We start from the raw sequence: 17864 nt of genomic DNA, 5'->3' as shown, positions 1-17864 counted from the left end.
TTGGTTATTTTTGCACGTGAAGGGCCTTGGTCACATCCTATTTGACTAGCTAGTGATGAGTTGCGAATGGCTGAAGAATCACACCAACCGTACCTGCAAAAATGGTTCACTCTATCTTCGTGCTCCTCCTCCTCTTGTTGTGCACCACCTTCTCTGCAATTTCATCTCATCAACAACACCCTTCAATCACCGCAACCATGGAGCAATTCTCTGGTTACAAAATTCATGGACCTCCTCACACTTTCATACCCACTTCCCTCTCCGTTGATGCTCAGGGTCTGCAGAACCAGGTATACTCAACCATCCCAGAAAGCCTGTGATTGTGGTGTTGCATAGTTTTTTGTTTCTGGGTTGTGATGATGATTGCTTATTGACGTTTTGTGCTGTACCTTGGTCTTAGATTGATGAGCTCTCAGCATTTTCTGACGCACCTGCCCCATCAGTAACCAGAGTCTTGTATACTGAGAAGGATGTTTTAGCTCGTAGGTATGTTGTATAAATAAAGTTTCAATTTAATTTTCCCCTTGTAGCAAACCTTTCTTTATCAAAAAAGTTGACTTTAACCTGTTAGAGCGGTTCAACACTTTATCCCTTAAGCAAATGGTTGAGGGACCATTCCCAACTCTTGTAAATGGAAATAACTATTTGGTCAGCCTCCTACCGCTTAATACGCTCATAGTGGGATGATGAATTAGTCTCATAGTTACCGGCCATAGGGACAGCTTGGTTAATGACAAAAATAAAGAAAAAGTTGACTTTGGGTGAAAATAATAACCTATATATAATATGAGTAAAATAAGAGTGGCCTGCCCCTTTTATTTGTATAGGAAAATATTATAATGGGTGCACTTGAGAACAAATCAATTGGTAAATGCTATGCAGATAGCTCTTGAAGAGACTTAAAAGACTAAAGAGATGAATTGTGTGTAGAGCTATAAAATTAGTTAAGGTTCTATGCAAAAGAACAGTGTTGATATAACGCTGCATAGATGCAAAGGTGATTTTAATGGTGCAGAAAGGAGGTATAAGTTTTATTTATCTAACTTTTGTATGTATAGCACTACCTCTAAATAAACTATTCATTCTGCTACACAAATGTGCTTGACATATTTCTGTTTAGAATGATAGATGCCCACCTTTATAGACTTTAATCTTGTCTTCCATGTGTAGCTATGTAAAAGACCTCATGGGAGTTGCTGGTCTATCTGTGAGAGAGGATGCTGTTGGTAACATATTTGGTCGATGGTGAGTGTCTGATCCTTAAGTGCTTGTTTTGAAAAGCTCGCTGGATGAAACTCTGTTCCTAAAGCTTCTAATTCAATATTTACATTTATAATTATATTTCTCAGATATCTAAATTTTTATTAATTTGTCATTAACTATGTTTTCAAGATCATATTAACATCACAATCTTCTATCATAGTTAAAGTGTGTCTCTAATTTACCAACTACGTTCATGGCTTTATCTTTGCTTGCTTTATCTAGGGAGGGCCAGGAACCCGAGCTTGCTGCTGTTGCAACAGGTTCGCACATTGATGCTATACCTTACTCTGGAAAATATGATGGAGTTGTTGGTGTTTTAGGAGCTATTGAAGCCATCAGTGTCCTGAAAAGGTTTCTTACTTTCTTATTATTGCTGATGTAGGATTTAACTGAATGTTCAGAATACTAAATTTTTTATAGCTATCTTCTGATAATTAGTGAGCAAGCCTGGAAGTTTCAACACCTTGAACTAAGAGAAAGATGACTTATTTTTGATAATTTTTTTGATAAATCTATACATCCCTATTATCGAAATTTCTGAAGTTTGATGAATTGATGTTAGGCTTGAAAAAAAATCAATGTATTAATGTTTAACCAATATATTATAGCTTATAAAAAAACCAATATATTATAGGACTAAACAATTTAATGAAAAACACAATAAGGTGTGTATTTACTATGACAACTATATGGAAAAGAGAAGTTTCATACGTAACTAATTCCCTGTAATTACTTTGAGGAAGATCCAAGTTTCAAAGATGTGATTTACAATATTCGATCATTATCCACTTTTGTGATATTCGCTGAAACCTTCACAGGTCTGGCTTTAAACCTAGAAGACCATTGGAAGTCATATTGTTCACATCAGAAGAACCGACACGGTTTGGAATAAGTTGCTTGGGAAGGTCAGAAACAACATTTCTCAGAATAGGATTCCTACATGTGGCTTTTGTTGTCCATAAATCAACAATTCACCTTTATTCTCACAACTAATTTCATTTTACAATGTCTCATTGACTGAGTTACACCCCATATTCTACTTTAAGTTTCATCATTTGTTACTTATGTGCAGCCGCTTATTGGCTGGGAGTGAGAATCTTGCAAATGCTCTAAAAACAGCAACTGATAGTCAAAACACATCCTTCTTAGATGCTGCAAGATCTGCTGGGTATGCGAAAGATAAAGATGACTTATCTAGTGTATTTTTGAAGAAAGGAACATATTCTGCTTTTGTTGAACTGCACATAGAACAAGGGCCAATTCTGGAAGACGAAGGTACACATCGCTGGGCAAACTTAATCTTTGTATTAGCCATAACTTCAATTGATCATATGTATTTTGTTTCTTGACCCAGGTATATCTATAGGCATAGTTACTGCCATTGCAGCTCCAGCAAGTCTAAAGGTTGAATTTGAAGGCAATGGTGGTCATGCAGGCGCTGTCCTTATGCCTAACAGGTGGCTGCTATTTTAGAATGGATACTCCTTATGTCTTGCACCCTTATCCTTTTCTTTTGTTGCAGTAACTTGAACTGTAACACCCACATATTCTCCTTTCTACTGTTGAGATCTTTGTTCTTTCTTCCTTTTGATGTGATATTCAAGTTCTTCTCATAGTTTTGAGTGAACTAATAGTAGCTTCAAGTAGCTTACTATCTCCTGATCCCATTACATTTGCTAGTCCACTACTTTTATCCCTTTAAAGTTGACGTTTCTTTGTTAATGAACTACTTCTAATGCATCAAGTATAATCTATTAATCACCTGGAGCAGAAATGATGCTGGACTAGCAGCTGCTGAATTAGCCCTAGCTGTTGAGAAACACGTGTTGGAATCTGGGTCTATTGATACTGTTGGCACTGTCGGTAAGTAATTTTTGCAGACACGCAGTACCTTATTTTGATAAATCTAGAGCTTTCATTAACATAACCTCTATAACTTTACAAGGTATCCTGGAACTACATCCCGGAGCAATCAACAGTATCCCTAGCAAATCACACATAGAAATTGGTACTTCTGTCATACCTGGCATTATAAAATGTTCAATTACAAGTGGTTTTGCCATGCACAAGTTATTTTTTTAAGTTAGTTACAGAGAATTGGTTTGATTTTCTCTCTACCTATGGCTAACTCCAGTTATACTTGGTTATATGAATATTTGTATTGTAATATTTTTGATGTTGTTGAAGACACTAGAGACATTGATGAGGAGAGAAGAAACCAAGTGATTGAGAAAATCCACCAATCAGCCATTAAAATAACTGAAACCCGAGGTGTCAAACTCTCAGAGTTTCACATCGTCAATCAGGATCCACCAGCCCTTTCTGATGAAGCAGTCATCAATGCGATGGAAACTGCCACAACAGTGTTAAACTTGACCAGCAAGTTGATGATTAGTAGAGCCTATCATGATTCATTATTTATGGCCAGGTAACTCCAGAGAGAAAGGCACAGATTGTTTTATTTATTTAATTTTTGTTACAATATTTGGGTTTTTATAAATTAGAAGTCTTGTTATGTTAGTAGACTTATTTGCCTAGTCACATTTTTTTAGAAGTTCTAGCGTTTTCTTTTTCCAATTACACTTCGGATATCAATCTAATTTCATACAATCAGAATATTTTTTAGAGCCTTCTCTCATTATTTCCTTTATTTCTACCTAAACCCATAAATTCAACACTTAACTTTCTGACAGTAGCTGAACAGATCTTCAATGACACAACTCAGTCTAATAATACTTACAAGAAACGATAGAGGTTTGCTCTTATGTAAAATGGATATCTGCTACTCATGTAAGTTATACAATTGCAGGTTGTCTCCAATGGGCATGATTTTCATTCCATGTTACAAAGGTATTTACCGTTTTACTTTTTGTTCTATATATGTCCTTACATGATACCATTTTTAGAAATATTTGTGCAATCAACAACCAAAGGAAGGGGAGCAAAATGCAGTTTGTGCTCTTTTTTTTTAATTAATATAAAAAACCAACAATAATTGGAAAACAGAGCTCTAATCTCATATATAATATACATAGATGAGCTTAAAAGTTAAGAAGCAATGGATAGTTTTTTCATGTGGAATGCTGATACATTCACATGCATGTGGACATGCTTTTGAGCTCTTAATCTGATCAAGCTGAGTAATGTTAAGCAGTTTTTTTCCCTGACAGCTTTATAAAGGAAAGTATGTATCAATATTATTGATTTCTTGTTCTTGATTTTACAGGGTACAGCCATAAGCCTGAAGAGTTTGCTAAAATTGAAGATATGTCAAATGGTGTAAGAGTGTTGGCTCTCACCTTGGCCAAATTGTCCCTTCAGTAATATCTTATTTAGTGATTGTAGTGTTGACTCTCATTGTAGAATAAATAAGTGCCATGAACCAAAACACAATAATGATTTTCATATTATTCTTCTAACACGACTTCTCGCGTAAGAGCCCATTTGAAGCATGGACAACGTTGAGGCTCGAGGCTCTAATGCCATGTTATAAATCAAATATACCAAAATTTTAAATCGCCAGGTGAAAATTACATGAATAGTTTAACAAAGAGGGTATTTTATTTACTTCTGTTACAGCTTAATAATCAATCAATTTTATATATACCTCTTTTGTCTATCAAAGTAAGAGGCTGAGCCATGTAATAAGAAGAGTGGATCTTCAAAGAAAACATGTTATGGGAGTAAAATGATAACTACCTACAAAAGGGATTAGCAGCCAAAAGGTATTGTAAAAATGTAACAAACTGACTGCACAACTAAAAATCATACTAAGTTACTAACTGCACAGCTAACATATTAACTACTCACAAACTAATAACCGAAAAACTGACTAACTACTTACTTTATCTTCTAATACCCCTCATAAGCTGAGTAGTAAATATTTAAAACTCCCAGCTGTGAACCAAATGAGAAAAAGGGGAGGTTCAAAAGCCTTTGTCAAAATATCAAAAGTTTGTTCTGGATAGGGAGAAGATGGAAGAGCTTAGCTTGAAGCTTCTCTCTCACAACATGACAATTAATGTCCATGTGTTTAGTGCGCTCGTGAAAGACAACATTGGCTGTTATATGTCTTGTAGGCTGACTATCACAATAGAGAAGAGCAGTGCTGATAAATGGTATTTTCAAATCTAGAAGGATATATGTCAACCATTGAAGTTCACAAACAATTTGGAAGCAAAACCCTGTACTCACCTTAGGAAGATCTTGAGATTGTTGATTATTTCTTAGATTTCCAGGAAACAAGTGAGTCTCCTAATAAAACACGATACCCGGTAACAGATCTTCTAGTTGTTGAACAAGTCCCCTGTCTGAACCACTGAAAGCTTTAAGTTGTAATATCAAATATGCTAGTGACTGGACAAAATAATCCATGACCTGGTGCTCCCTTAAGATATCTTAAGACTATTATGTCTGCTTGGTGATGATAAATGGTGGGGGAAGCCATAAATTAGCTAAGATGTTGGATAACAAATGAAATGTCTGACCTTGTAGTGGTCAATTAAAGAAGTTTTCCCACAAGTCTTCTATAGCATGATTTATCATGATAAGTTGCATCCATAATTGTCAAACTCGGGAGTTAACTCGTAGACTTGTACGAGTCTACGATTCTACGATTCTACCTCCCCAAATCGAGTGAGCTCGCCTTTAGAACCGAAATTCCTTGACTTGAGAAAACTCGTGTAGCCCCGCGAGTCTAGGGGAGCTTAAGAGTCTGCGAATTTCAATTTCTGACCTAAATCCCCAAATTGGAACGGGGTGATTTGGGTTTTTTCTTCATTTTTTTCTCCAAACACACTCTCAATCGGGTCTCACCCTCACTTCTCGTTGTTCACTTTAACCCTAAGTCAAGCTCACACACTTGAGAGGGGGAGCCGCTGCCACCACTGTCGTCATTGGAAGGTTTTGCACTTCTTGCATTGACCACTGGTTGTCCAAACAAAGAGCGAGTCCCTAGTTCTTGTCTTCCCTTTTGAGTGGTTGTTCTTCTCACTCTCAGTCCTTATGCACTCTTGTTTTTAATTTTGCGCTCTTTTTAAGTCTTTATTACTCTTAGTTTCTAAGAACTTATGTGTGGTACTTTGATTATTTATGTACTTTGTTAACTTTACCTTATTATGAAGTTGGATGTTGAATTTATTTTAATAATGCCTCTTTGATTATCCTAGTATCTTATCTTTGTATACTATGACCGATTTTATTAAATATTTTTTCATTTTTGTTACACTTTTATGAGTTTAAGACTCAACTCGATGAATCGAGTTTACCAACCGAAAACGAGTCTGCATGAACTCTCAGTCTTACCACGGGTGCATCATATGATGATTGAATCTTTTGCGGCTTTACCATAGTAAAACATGCTAAAGTGCAATGCAAGATGTAGAGTAAAAATAGAGTCTAAAATTGCAATTAATCATCTATATCTTATGAATTATAATTATGTCAACTTATGATTTCATAAATTCTACTAAGAGGGTGTTAGGCATTTATCAAGGGGTTAAGCAAGAATAGTCAAGGATAGGGTCTAAGCAAAGCCGTAGATGGAATGTCTTGTCTTTAATCGCTTTATTTCAAAGACATAGGCCTCATGATTTAGTGTTCCTCACTGGTCACCATGAATTAGTATTAAGATTTGTTAACTATGCTGAAACTGTCAACGTAAGAAAGGTTTGAGCTTTTAATTGGCCTAAATTTGAGAGGTAAGCGTGCTTAGGTAGATTGACTGATTGAGGGTGACACTCTTTCTTAATGAATGACAAGCGACGAAGTTAATTAGCATTTGACGTCAAGAATGAGATTATAACCAATTTTTTATACACTATCATTCGATTGTATACCTTGGTAATTTTTTTTTAAAAAATATATGGCAACATTGAGAAGTTGAGCTCTTTTCATTAATATTTAATCAAAATTAAATTCTTCACAATTTTTTAAGAATAATTTATGAACTTTCTCACTCGTTGTTGACTTCTTCAAGCATAAATTAGTGTTTTTATGTGGTTTATTTTGTTAATTAATGATGTTAATGTCTCACATTGAATATACATATGAATAAAGAAGTTCATATACCAATAAATATTTGGTCTAGTGAAAAGTAAGCTAGACACTTTTTAAGAATAAGAACATAAGTTCAAACCCACATTTGTAAGAATGAGAACACAAGTTCGAACCCGCTGTTAGCACATAAAAATCGCAACTGCTATTTTGGGCAATCAAAAAGACAAGCTAGTGTAGTATAGGAACTAGCCATTAGAAGAACAGTTGAGAGAATTAGATTAGCCGTTGACACTATGTTTTGAAGGGGCTCGCAACTGAATGAAGGTAAATGTGTGTCTAGACAAGGTTTGTGGACAAGTTCAAATACTTTGGCAGAAAAGAAGAAGATATTTTGGGACTTCTAGAATATTTTCACGTGCAAAATAATCATGGTTCAGTTCCTTGATAATAAGGAAGATGATTTCTCACTATTGAACTAGCCGAAGTAAGGAAGAACAACTTAACAAAAACTTTCAGACTGACTAGGAGAGATAGAACACTAACACCCCCACAACATATGAGCATTTGCAAGAAGTAGAACGTGGGTTAGTGGTTAAGTGTTTGTCAACTTTGTAGTTAGCCAAACTACTCCCTATAAATAGGGGACATTTGTACAACACACAACTCAAACAATCTATACAATTTACAAATTTTCAGCATTTACCTTTGTCATTTACTTTCATGCCTAACTGCCTTTAATCTTTCAGCACTTTACTTTATTTCAACTTTCTTTATCGCTTTTCAGCCTTAATTTCCAACCTTATTTTTAGTCTTTAAGTCTTCGTTTATTGATTTTTAGTCGTCCCCCTTAGTTAATTAGACCTACTTTGTCTTCAACCTCTAAATAGAAATCACTAAGAGCTTTCTGAAGTGACTTAGAAACCTACATTGAGGAACAAAGTCCCTCCCTTGAGTAATCACTTGATTAGGGAATCGTTACGTTGATTTTCACCAGCCGACTCACACTACTACCCTAGACCCATATGTATTAAACCAACAAATTGGCACATCCAGTGGGACTTGTCTTGCTATTGAGAAATTCTCAGCTCCATCTCACGACCTAAGTTGACGTATGCAACTGAGGTAAGGACGCAAAATAACACTTTGATAACTAGAGGAAATTCGTTGGTGTGGTCCCATGGTAGTCGAAGCCGCATGTGCTAACGTTCTTCCCTAGATCGACAAAGATAATGCCTAGAAATGGACACTTACCAACAATTTGGACTATGGAAGTGTACTTGAACAACCGTTCCACGAGAAACATATTCCACTAGCTCTTCAATATCAAACTCCTCCACAAATGAGGCCGATAATACCATTCGTAGTCGCCTAACCTGCAAGAGTTTGGACACCATGAGAACAAGCTGAATGTTGGAGATCCTACGGGACCAAATTTCATAAACTCAAACATGATTGCCGATGCGATCAGAGGGCATTTTAGCATTCAGTTCCGACCAATCGATAGACCCATTTATCAGAAGTTGTGCCCTGAATGGGTAGATCGGACAATACCTTTGCCGAGGGGGTTTGAAGTCCCTGATTTCACCACCTTCTCAAGCGAAGATGAAATATCCACAATGGAACACATTGGTCGATTAAAGACTCAATGCAGGGAGGCAATTCGAAATGAATTTTATAAGCTACTGCTTTTCCGATTTCTCTCACAAGGGAAACTTTTAGCTGATATTCCTCCTTGCCTCCAAATTTCGTGCAAAATAGGGCAGAAGTGAAAATGAGATTCCATGATAGGTTTTACAGGCCATATAGTGATAATTCAGTAGCTGATCTGGTGTCCATTAAGCAAAGGGCTAACGAATTGGTTAGTAACTACCTGAAAAGGTTCAGGAGGCTGAGGAGACGATGCCGGGTGTGGTTTCCTGAGGCTGAGTATGCTCACATAGCCACAAAGAACATGCACCCCCAGTTAAATGACAAATTGATTGCTCAATAATGCAACGATTTGGCCCGACTTGCAGCTAAGTCCTCACGTATCGAGTCTTTCATCAAAGAGAAAGAAATGAAGCAATCAAACAAAGTGGGAAAAAGACCCCACTTAATCTCTAACATTGATGATGAGGTTGCAGATGAAGCAGTTAAGGATCCATGTGTGGATATCATCATGGCTGCATAACTTTTGAGGGGAAAGACCTACTTTTGTACAGCATTGAGACTCCCAAAGGGTAAAGAGGCAAACAGTCGAGGGGAATATGTATTTGACATATCCTGAGATGACCCAATATTCGACTCACTTTGGAAGGACCAACAAGTTAGACTGCCAAGCGGTCATACAATCTATTCAGCTGAAGAGCTTAAGAGAAAGAAAAACTCCAAGTGGCATAATTCCTACAGTCACAACACTGTCAATTATGCGGTTTGTAAGGATGTCATTCAGAAGGCCATCAAAGACGGACAATTGAAAATAATTGGTAATGCTCAAGTAGAAATGAAGGCCGATATAGCCCTTTCTCCACTACTGCCTCATATATGGTAACCTTTGAGGGAAAACCATCTTTCACTAAGAAATGGTTTAGAAAGGGAGAAGTTCAATCTCATGTTATGCTCTTGAGCCAATAAAAAGAATATGCTCAATCGGCTAGAGTTCCCTACGACTAAGGAAAAACCATTTGCCAGCCAGCCATCAACGCATGTCCTCATGAAGGAGCACATGGCTAACCAGAGAAACAAGGTGACATATATGACTAGATTTCGATAAATTTATTCAGCGGTCGATTAAGTGCAAAGAAACTAGGATTGTTGAAACGAGGCCAATTAAGCATAAGACCTCGTTTGGAAAAACAGCTTAATTAAGCGCTTATAGTCATAAGCGCTTATTCATAAGCTATTTTAAAAAAAATATTGAAATAAATTGTAAATAAGTTATATATAAGCATAAGCTTTTTTCATAAGCTATCCTGAGCAGCTTATGAAAATAAGCTCAATTTGCACAAGCTCTCCTAAACACTGACATAAAAGTTCATGCTATCAGATAAGCTCAAATAAACTCTTCCAAACATGACCTAACTCTAACTCTAACTGTTGAAGTTAAACTATTTTTTTTGTTACATCTTGAAGTTAAACTATGGATATTCTACATGAACCAAAAATGAAAAAGATGTTGTTTCTCTCCAATTTGAATGAAAAATTTGAATTAGAAGCAAACAGAACTTTGAAATGAGCATTCAAAGTCATTAATGGGAAAGTGACTATCTTTTTTAATATTCTGATTGGGAAGATGTTATAAAAATACAACTTAAACTAAAGTTGAAATTATTTTACTCAGAGAACGCGGATGATATGTTCAAATTTAAAAACTTGGGAAAAGTGCAATGCAATAATTTAACAGCGTGAATAAACGGCAGGTGACCGACGAGTCAGAATATAAAACGCCGCGCGACAACAAAACAAAACTCCAAAACACACAACACAAACTCAGAAACACACGCACAGTGACAATCATTTCTTTCCTTCCAGATCCAACTCTAAACGTGAGTCATTCTTCATTCTTCATTCTTCTCCCCCTTTTCTTATCAATGCATCAAAATGCACCTTCTTTATTTCTCAGATCTGTCTTGTGTGTTTTTTTTTTTTATCAGCATTTGATTTTTTTTATTACTTAATTTGATGAGTTATGTTCTATTTTTGTTATGTGCCATTGACCCATTGGGATGAATTTTTTTTTTTGTCATGGTGTTCTGTTTGGTTGATGGGAAAAATCTAAAAGTGAAGGTGTTGTTACTTACTGAGAAAATGTGAATTAGGGGGTTGAGGAAGAAGAAGATAAATGTTTTTGTATGTTGAGAACTTGAAATCTATTATTTTCTATTTACTTTTTCTGTTATTAAGTACAGAAATGGTTCAAAGTTTGATTTTTTTTGGTTCTTTGGAAGTTGGAAGCATTTTTGTGTTTACAGCTTTTTGCATGGTTTGGATCCTTGGATAGAAAAATAATCCATCCCTTGGGGATTTAAGCTTTACAATCTTTCATTTTGCATTTGGGATTTAGCTTAATTTAGATGCTCCTGATGTGTGTGATTTATATGTTGAATTGAATTTATTGGTCTGTAAATAGATTTTCACTGCTTGAGAAAATTCTACCTGTCTGTGTTTCTTCAAACCATTGTGTTCTGTGAGATTATCCACTTGGTTATACCATTTCATGGATGAAGGGCATCTTATTATTATTATTATTATTCCTGCTAAGACTCTTCTTTGTCTCTGGCATATGATGTCTTGTTGGCTAATCATGCAGTTGTTGTTGATTTTCAATTATTAGTCTTAATCATTGATTCCATGCCAACTAATCTGATAGCTTTCCTTTTATGTGTTTTAGGCGTTTAGTTTTTCTTTTGAGTTCCTTGGCTTCTTTTGAGTTAGGTAGACCATTGATATTCTATTCCTTTATGATTTATGTTAAATAAATCACTTATGCTTCCCTACTTTTGGAATTTGTCTTGAGCTAATTAAATTTATTATATTTAGGCATGCTTGGTGCAAGAGTTTTATATGTGAGTATCAGAATCAGCTGTTTTTATTCTAGTGACAGAAAGATAACAGAACTGGTGTAGTTGGCAAATTTAATGAAAATTTTCACAAGAATCAAAGGCTACTGCAGAATAGTAAATGTAGCTTAGTTTACTCTTCTTTTCTTTTTCAGTAGTTGAATAACTGTCTATACAGCTGGATAATGACCTGGCATGTTAGTTACGCGTGTTTGTTACACTTTCAGTTGTTACTCTTAGCTATAAATAGCAGAGCTTGTATCTTTGTTCAGTTGTAGTGAAAATTGCTCAATTGTGTTACCTCTTATTTTCTTATCTTTCTTCCCACATATATGTAAATCCCAACTTCTCCACTTCACATTCATTTACTGTTTTACATAGTATTTGTAAAAGAAAAGACTAAACTGTATGACTAACTTGTTTTGAAATTTCTTTGTTGTAGTGCAATGGGAACAGAAGATTCCGATATCTGTATCATCAAGGAGCCAGATAGTGTCATAGTCTATTCCGATGGCATTTCCCGTGATTTAGGTCATGAAAGTGCTGATCATCACAATATTACAGAGTCTTATGAACATTTCAATGAGAATACTGAACATCATAGTTCAGAGGAGAGCACAAAGGAATATGAGGTGAAGGAATGTACAACAGAAGTTTCTGTTAAGACCTCCAATGTCTCTACTATTGAAACACGCGAGAAGTTGCCCTCAGATTTTGAGGGTGTCATCAGTGAGAAAAGTTCAAAATCTCATAAAACAAGAGGTAATCACAAGCCACAAGATACTGGGAAGCATGGATCTAGACCTTCTGCTGGGAATCTTCATAGTAGGAAGGCAGGTGGTGTTCAAGTCAGGCCCACAGTTCCACAACCATTTTCTCTAGCAACTGAGAAGCGTGCCACTGGTGTAGCACGTCCTACTTTTGAACAAGATAACATGGGTAGTAATGCGAGAAAATCATTTAATCGAAAAAATGTGCTATCTCCCAATATACTCAAGCAGAATCAGGTATATGCAATTTGCTTCCTCCTTTAATTATTTTGATGTCTTTATATTCTTGGAAGGTTTAAAGAACAACCCTTCTATCAGTGTTCCTATAAATAAAATATATGGTCAGAGAAGAAAAGCTTCAAGGTTTTAGATGTGATACTCTTGTGCATTCATCCTTAGTTCCAAACAAGATAGCTTAAGGTTTTGATGCCGACCCGCTCAAGACATTCTTCAGATTCGTAACATAACCAACTTATAAGGACCTCTACAAAATTTCAATTTAAAGAAAATGATTTTGAATTATCTGTTTCATTGTCTAGTCCATTGCTGAAACTTTTATGATTAATTTGTTACAATGTACTTGCAGTTAGTCTTGAAGCTTTTGTTTTGACTGTTTTCGCCTTGCAGTTGAAATCACCTTTAGATTCAAGAAAGCCGTTGCGACCTGATAGCAGTAAGCATGCTGATGAGGACGATTCTTGTTCGATTACTTCTATGTATCCTCTTTAAACCCTGCAGTTGAAGAGCGTCAAATTCTTATCTCATGACTTTTCTTATTTTGGCAATGGTTCTTCTACTTCCTCTTAGAATTCAAATTTGATATTACTCCTTGACCATGTAAAGAGGTGCAGCTTCTGTGCAGTCATTCAAGTCCAGGGCTACTGTTGCTTCTGCTCCACTGTTTCGGTCCACTGAACGTGCAGAAAAAAGGAAGGAGGTAACAACTGGTGTATTAATTAGCTTTGGATAAATTTTTCTTCCCCAAATTGATTGGTGCATGCCGCCCCTTTTTTTGCACGATAGTTTTATTCGAAATTAGAGGAAAAGCACCAAGCTATGGAAGCTGAGAAGAATCAAAATGAAACAAGGACTAAGGTACCGCACCTTCTCAAGTATCTTCAAAACAAGAATGACATTATCATTATGTTTCTTCTTTTCTCCTTATAAATCTGGATTATTAGTTTTCTAATTTCTTACTCTATTTTCTTCATAATTTCGAAACATTGAAGGAAGAGATGGAGGAAGCTATCAAACAGTTGAGGAAGAGTTTAACGTTCAAAGCAAGCCCTATGCCTACCTTTTACCATGAGGGGCCTCCGCCTAAGGTTGAATTGAAGAAGGTATGTGCTAATCTTGTACCTTCAGCAGTATCTTGTATGAGATTCAGTTTAATCAGAAAAACAAAAAAGTTCCATGTTAAGCTCTCAACGAAAATTTCATCACCAGACACTTGAAAGCAGCATATTCTGATCAAGTTGTTACTAGTAAAGATATTTTTTAAATTGTGGGCATGACAAAAATTGTGTAACTTGCCTGGGCCAGCCTCCACCTACACGTGCGAAATCTCCAAAGCTGGGCCGGCGAAAGAGCAACAATGGTGCAATTAAGTTAGGTGAAGGGGACAAGGAGAAAAAAGCTGTTGCTCAACAAAAGCATCACACACTGAAGACCAACGACTATGGTAGGAGTGATGTAAATGATGAAAGCAGCACATATGACCTCAACAACAAGGCCAATCACACTCAAGACGTAAATGTGATCAAAGTAACTGGATAAGCAGACCTGGAGAACAACAGCCCGTGAAGTTTTCAGTGAGATTTGTGTTTCACTTATTTTAATTTTAATTTATGAGTCTCTGGGGATTGTGGTCTTGTTTCTCACAAGTATTATGAAGCATGTTTCACTTTGTTTCCTCTTTTAACTTATATGCACTTGCTGCTGTGTGCATTATGTAAGTAATGGAATTGTTTATATGCAATTTAATTCAACTTATTTGTAAAAGGAAATCCTATTTTCTTAAAAGAGCTATTTAAGCATTTGTTCGTCTGCCTGAACTCCAGGATCAGACTGTTTCATGTTGTTACTAAACATGGTAAACAGTAATTCTGCTTCATTCTTGCCAATTTTATTGCTATTATCCCTCCTATTATCAATGCTACACGGGGTACTTGGAGTAGGATAGAAATTGAGGAGGTAATGAATAGTTTTTGTCCAGACCGATCCAAATGGCCATAAGGCCCAAATATGATCCTGGATGGCCTAGAGGACTCACAAGTCACAACCGAGTGAATTCTGTGTTGGCCGGCCAGGGTGATTAAAGTGAGATTTATCATGGCCAAATAGTCAGTTGAGCAAAACAGAGCTGGCACAGACAATGATTCAAAGGCTGCCCAAGCATGACCATTGACATGAAAGTCATTCACGATGACTTCATTAAGGTCAAGCGTCATTCACAAATCATACTGGAATCTATAAATACAAGTTTGATCGCTTAATTATATAAGCTTTACTCATTTTGCCCATTGAGTGTTCTTCTAAGACTGAGTTTATCTCTCTAATCTAGAAGCTGACAATGTGCCTTTTTTAAGTACATTTCTCACTGTGTTCCGCTTGGATATTCAATACACCATTGCGTACTCAACCTACACTCACCACTTCAAGATTAGATGTACTCTAAACTTGTTCACTTGAAGTACATTGTTGCGTTGTCTGTGTGAAAGAAATCAAATCTCATCACAAGGGCTTGAACACGAAGAAGGCAACAGTCTAGCAATGATATACCTCCGAAGCAGTATTCACCACCACTAGCAAAATTCCAGTTAAGGGCGGCGAAGTATGTGAATATGGAAGATAGCTTAGCTAGGCCAATGCGACAAATGGATGAAAATGGCGACACGAAAAACCAAAACAGGATAGAAGCTCATAGGATCGGACATAATTGAGCAAATAATTAGAGAAGGAATGTTAAAAAAAGACATGAAAAAATGGCATGATGGTGGAGGGAATCAATACGACAAAGAACACAAAAGGAGGTCTTGGAATCCTTAAAACTGAGATGATAGATGACATAGCAAGGAAAATCATTCTTCAAGGAAGTCAAAGATGGGATAGTTCTTCACATCGGGATAAAAATGATGATGCAAAGAAGAACTAAAAGAAAGTCAAATGTCTTCGTCGGACTGTGAAGAAGATGACTCGACTAAAGGAGCGGTTCAACCATTTGTGAATTCAACTGCAGGGGATTTTGCTGGAAGAGGAAGAGTCTCATCTAACTCCTGTAAGAAACATTTCTAGGTAGTATTGAAAATTGCTGAAGCTCAGAGTGGAATTGTAAAGCCTTTTGGCCGGACGAATGAATCCATCGTCACTTTTTGCGACAAGGACTATGGAAGGATCATGATGACTCAAGTCATCTCAGCCACCATTGCAAATATGAAAGTACGACACATGTTTGTTGATTCGGGGAGCTCAGTGGATGTCATGCATTATGACTGCTTTGAGGCTTTGGTGTTCTTGAACGATCATCTGATTTCTTATGAAACAAATTTAGTTGGATTTACTATAGATAAATGACCTCAAAGGGCTTCGATCCCTCAACCTTTTGCTTAAGAGTCTCAACCTCAGTGGTAAGGACCTCCACTTCCTTAATCTTTCCATTCCTCTCACGCTCAACATTCCTTGATGCTTAGCCCCTTGATGCCTTCTGCGCACTGAGTTGCCATCTTAGCGTTCTCAGACATTTCCTGCTCATATTGAAGTAGCACTGTAGACTGTAGTGTAGAAGAAGTGGGAAATTGTAATAGCCCTTAAGGCCTGTTGAAATTTGCACAATAAATCATTTAGAATTTAAACTTTTGAGGGGCTAATTTAATTACTGGTGTATCTTTGAATAACTAGTTCTTGAATATATTAAAGGATGTTAAAAGAGAAGTCAAATTAAATTCCACTCAATCAAGTATGAAATGAATTCACCTTCTAGTAAGGAGCGTTGTTTTTCGATTCCCTGGGATTGATTATCAGGCCCGGAATTTTCTTTTTGTGGAATCTAGAAGGGAACACAATCATCAATTGTGTACAACACAAAGCATCTGTTATTAGCTTAAAGTCACTAATTGGAGTTTTCTTTTATACCAGATTTCCTAAAGTGATTAAGGGCATTCATATTAAGAGCTTGCCAATGGCATCAAACAAACAAATATGAATTTGCATCGTGCAAATATTTAAGTGATTTCCATGTTCATTCTTCTTTTTGACCAAACTAGTGAATAGTGATTGGTTGCATGATTACATGAAAGGAGTTTATGACTTCCCTCAGTTTCCTTCCCAATGGTTTGGTTCCTTTCATTCTTAGGACCAGTTTTTGGGTGGTTCAAGTGAGACATTTATCCTCTAGCTTCTAGGAACGTTGATAGTCAAAGTAGGGAGCACTCTCAACAACTAGGCCAACTCCCTAGAGTTAAATACTAGCTCTGAATCAATTTTTGGCTTGTGTAATGTAATGTGATGCATATTTTGCCTAGTACCATTTGTTTCCTTTTTCCCCTTATGAAGGACCACCAGAATACTTTATACATGCTGAATTATTTTTGGTGTAAGACATATATCTTTTTGTGGAAGGCAACACTCTTCGAGCCGAAAACATTCACATCTTTGTGGGGTTAACTCTTTCAATTAGAGTTTTTTTCATCCACAAGATTCGAACCCACATCATTCTTTAAGGGAAATTAAGTATGTAGGTATCACTTGTTATCTCAAGCATTTAAGTACACCCATACATTATGGAAAAACATTTTGTGCATACAACAATTATCATCATACTCATGGTAGAAGAACTCTGCCCATAACCACTTTACATTTCTCCCCACTTTCCGGAATTTTTATTTTTTCAAAAAGTAATCTATGTTGGTGTCCATTATCCACTACCTTCCCTAGAGCTAAAAATAGGATCAGCAGCATTTTTCCTACTTAAAGCTTGGAATGACGCCACTAATTCGGAGTACCATTCATCAATGAAAGTTCCTATTCATTACTTCACTTGCTCCCCTTTATGGAGTGGAAAGCAAAAGAAAATTACTTTAAACACCCAACTCAATATCATGAAAACACCTGATTATGTGTTCTATCACTTTTACTCATTGCTTAAGTCACACTGACGACATTTATACATTGCGGTCATAATTTTTATTTTTAATTGTAATTTAAAATTCACCTACCATAAATCTACATCAATATCAATATCAATATCAATATATATTAGAAAAGAAGAACTTCTATCAAGCATATTTAGTGACGTGTC

At 36.3% G+C, this 17864-nt stretch overlaps 2 protein-coding genes across 4 annotated transcripts; both read left to right on the top strand.

The window, feature by feature from the left end:
• The first annotated feature begins 49 nt into the window (after positions 1-49).
• Positions 50-4682, top strand: LOC130720205 (ureidoglycolate hydrolase). Its single transcript, XM_057570827.1, has 12 exons — positions 50-290; positions 401-486; positions 1171-1245; positions 1486-1614; positions 2082-2168; positions 2336-2538; positions 2618-2720; positions 3035-3126; positions 3209-3271; positions 3451-3691; positions 4073-4113; positions 4490-4682. Exons 1-12 carry the CDS (start codon positions 102-104, stop codon positions 4585-4587), a joined length of 1407 nt encoding a protein of 468 aa, XP_057426810.1. The 5' UTR covers positions 50-101; the 3' UTR covers positions 4588-4682.
• A 5942-nt stretch (positions 4683-10624) lies between these two features.
• LOC130718815 (protein WVD2-like 3) lies at positions 10625-14604 on the top strand. Of its 3 annotated transcripts, none has more exons than XM_057569440.1 (7): positions 10625-10784; positions 12241-12805; positions 13196-13284; positions 13412-13505; positions 13592-13663; positions 13798-13908; positions 14111-14604. In XM_057569440.1, the coding sequence occupies exons 2-7, from the start codon at positions 12245-12247 to the stop codon at positions 14342-14344; spliced, it is 1161 nt and encodes a 386-aa protein (XP_057425423.1). In that variant the 5' UTR covers positions 10625-10784; positions 12241-12244; the 3' UTR covers positions 14345-14604. The 3 variants fall into 3 exon arrangements, with proteins under 3 accessions (XP_057425423.1, XP_057425424.1, XP_057425425.1); XM_057569441.1 differs by lacking the exon at positions 10625-10784 and adding an exon at positions 11807-11921; XM_057569442.1 differs by lacking the exon at positions 10625-10784 and adding an exon at positions 12000-12132.
• The last annotated feature ends 3260 nt before the right edge of the window (positions 14605-17864 follow it).

Source organism: Lotus japonicus, chromosome 5 (genome assembly GCF_012489685.1).
Source record: "Lotus japonicus ecotype B-129 chromosome 5, LjGifu_v1.2".
Lineage (NCBI taxonomy): Eukaryota > Viridiplantae > Streptophyta > Magnoliopsida > Fabales > Fabaceae > Lotus > Lotus japonicus.
This window is presented reverse-complemented; position numbering and strand designations above follow the sequence as displayed.

Excerpts from the sequence above, each read along its gene's own strand:
- LOC130718815 (XM_057569440.1), top strand. The coding sequence starts at position 12,245 with ATGGGAACAGAAGATTCCGATATCTGTATCATCAAGGAGCCAGATAGT. Across the intron at positions 13,664-13,797 it reads AAAATGAAACAAGGACTAAG|GAAGAGATGGAGGAAGCTAT; the intron begins GTACCGCACCTT and ends GAAACATTGAAG. Across the intron at positions 13,909-14,110 it reads CTAAGGTTGAATTGAAGAAG|CCTCCACCTACACGTGCGAA; the intron begins GTATGTGCTAAT and ends TGCCTGGGCCAG.
- LOC130720205 (XM_057570827.1), top strand. The coding sequence starts at position 102 with ATGGTTCACTCTATCTTCGTGCTCCTCCTCCTCTTGTTGTGCACCACC. Across the intron at positions 1,246-1,485 it reads GGTAACATATTTGGTCGATG|GGAGGGCCAGGAACCCGAGC; the intron begins GTGAGTGTCTGA and ends TGCTTTATCTAG. Across the intron at positions 4,114-4,489 it reads TTTCATTCCATGTTACAAAG|GGTACAGCCATAAGCCTGAA; the intron begins GTATTTACCGTT and ends TTGATTTTACAG.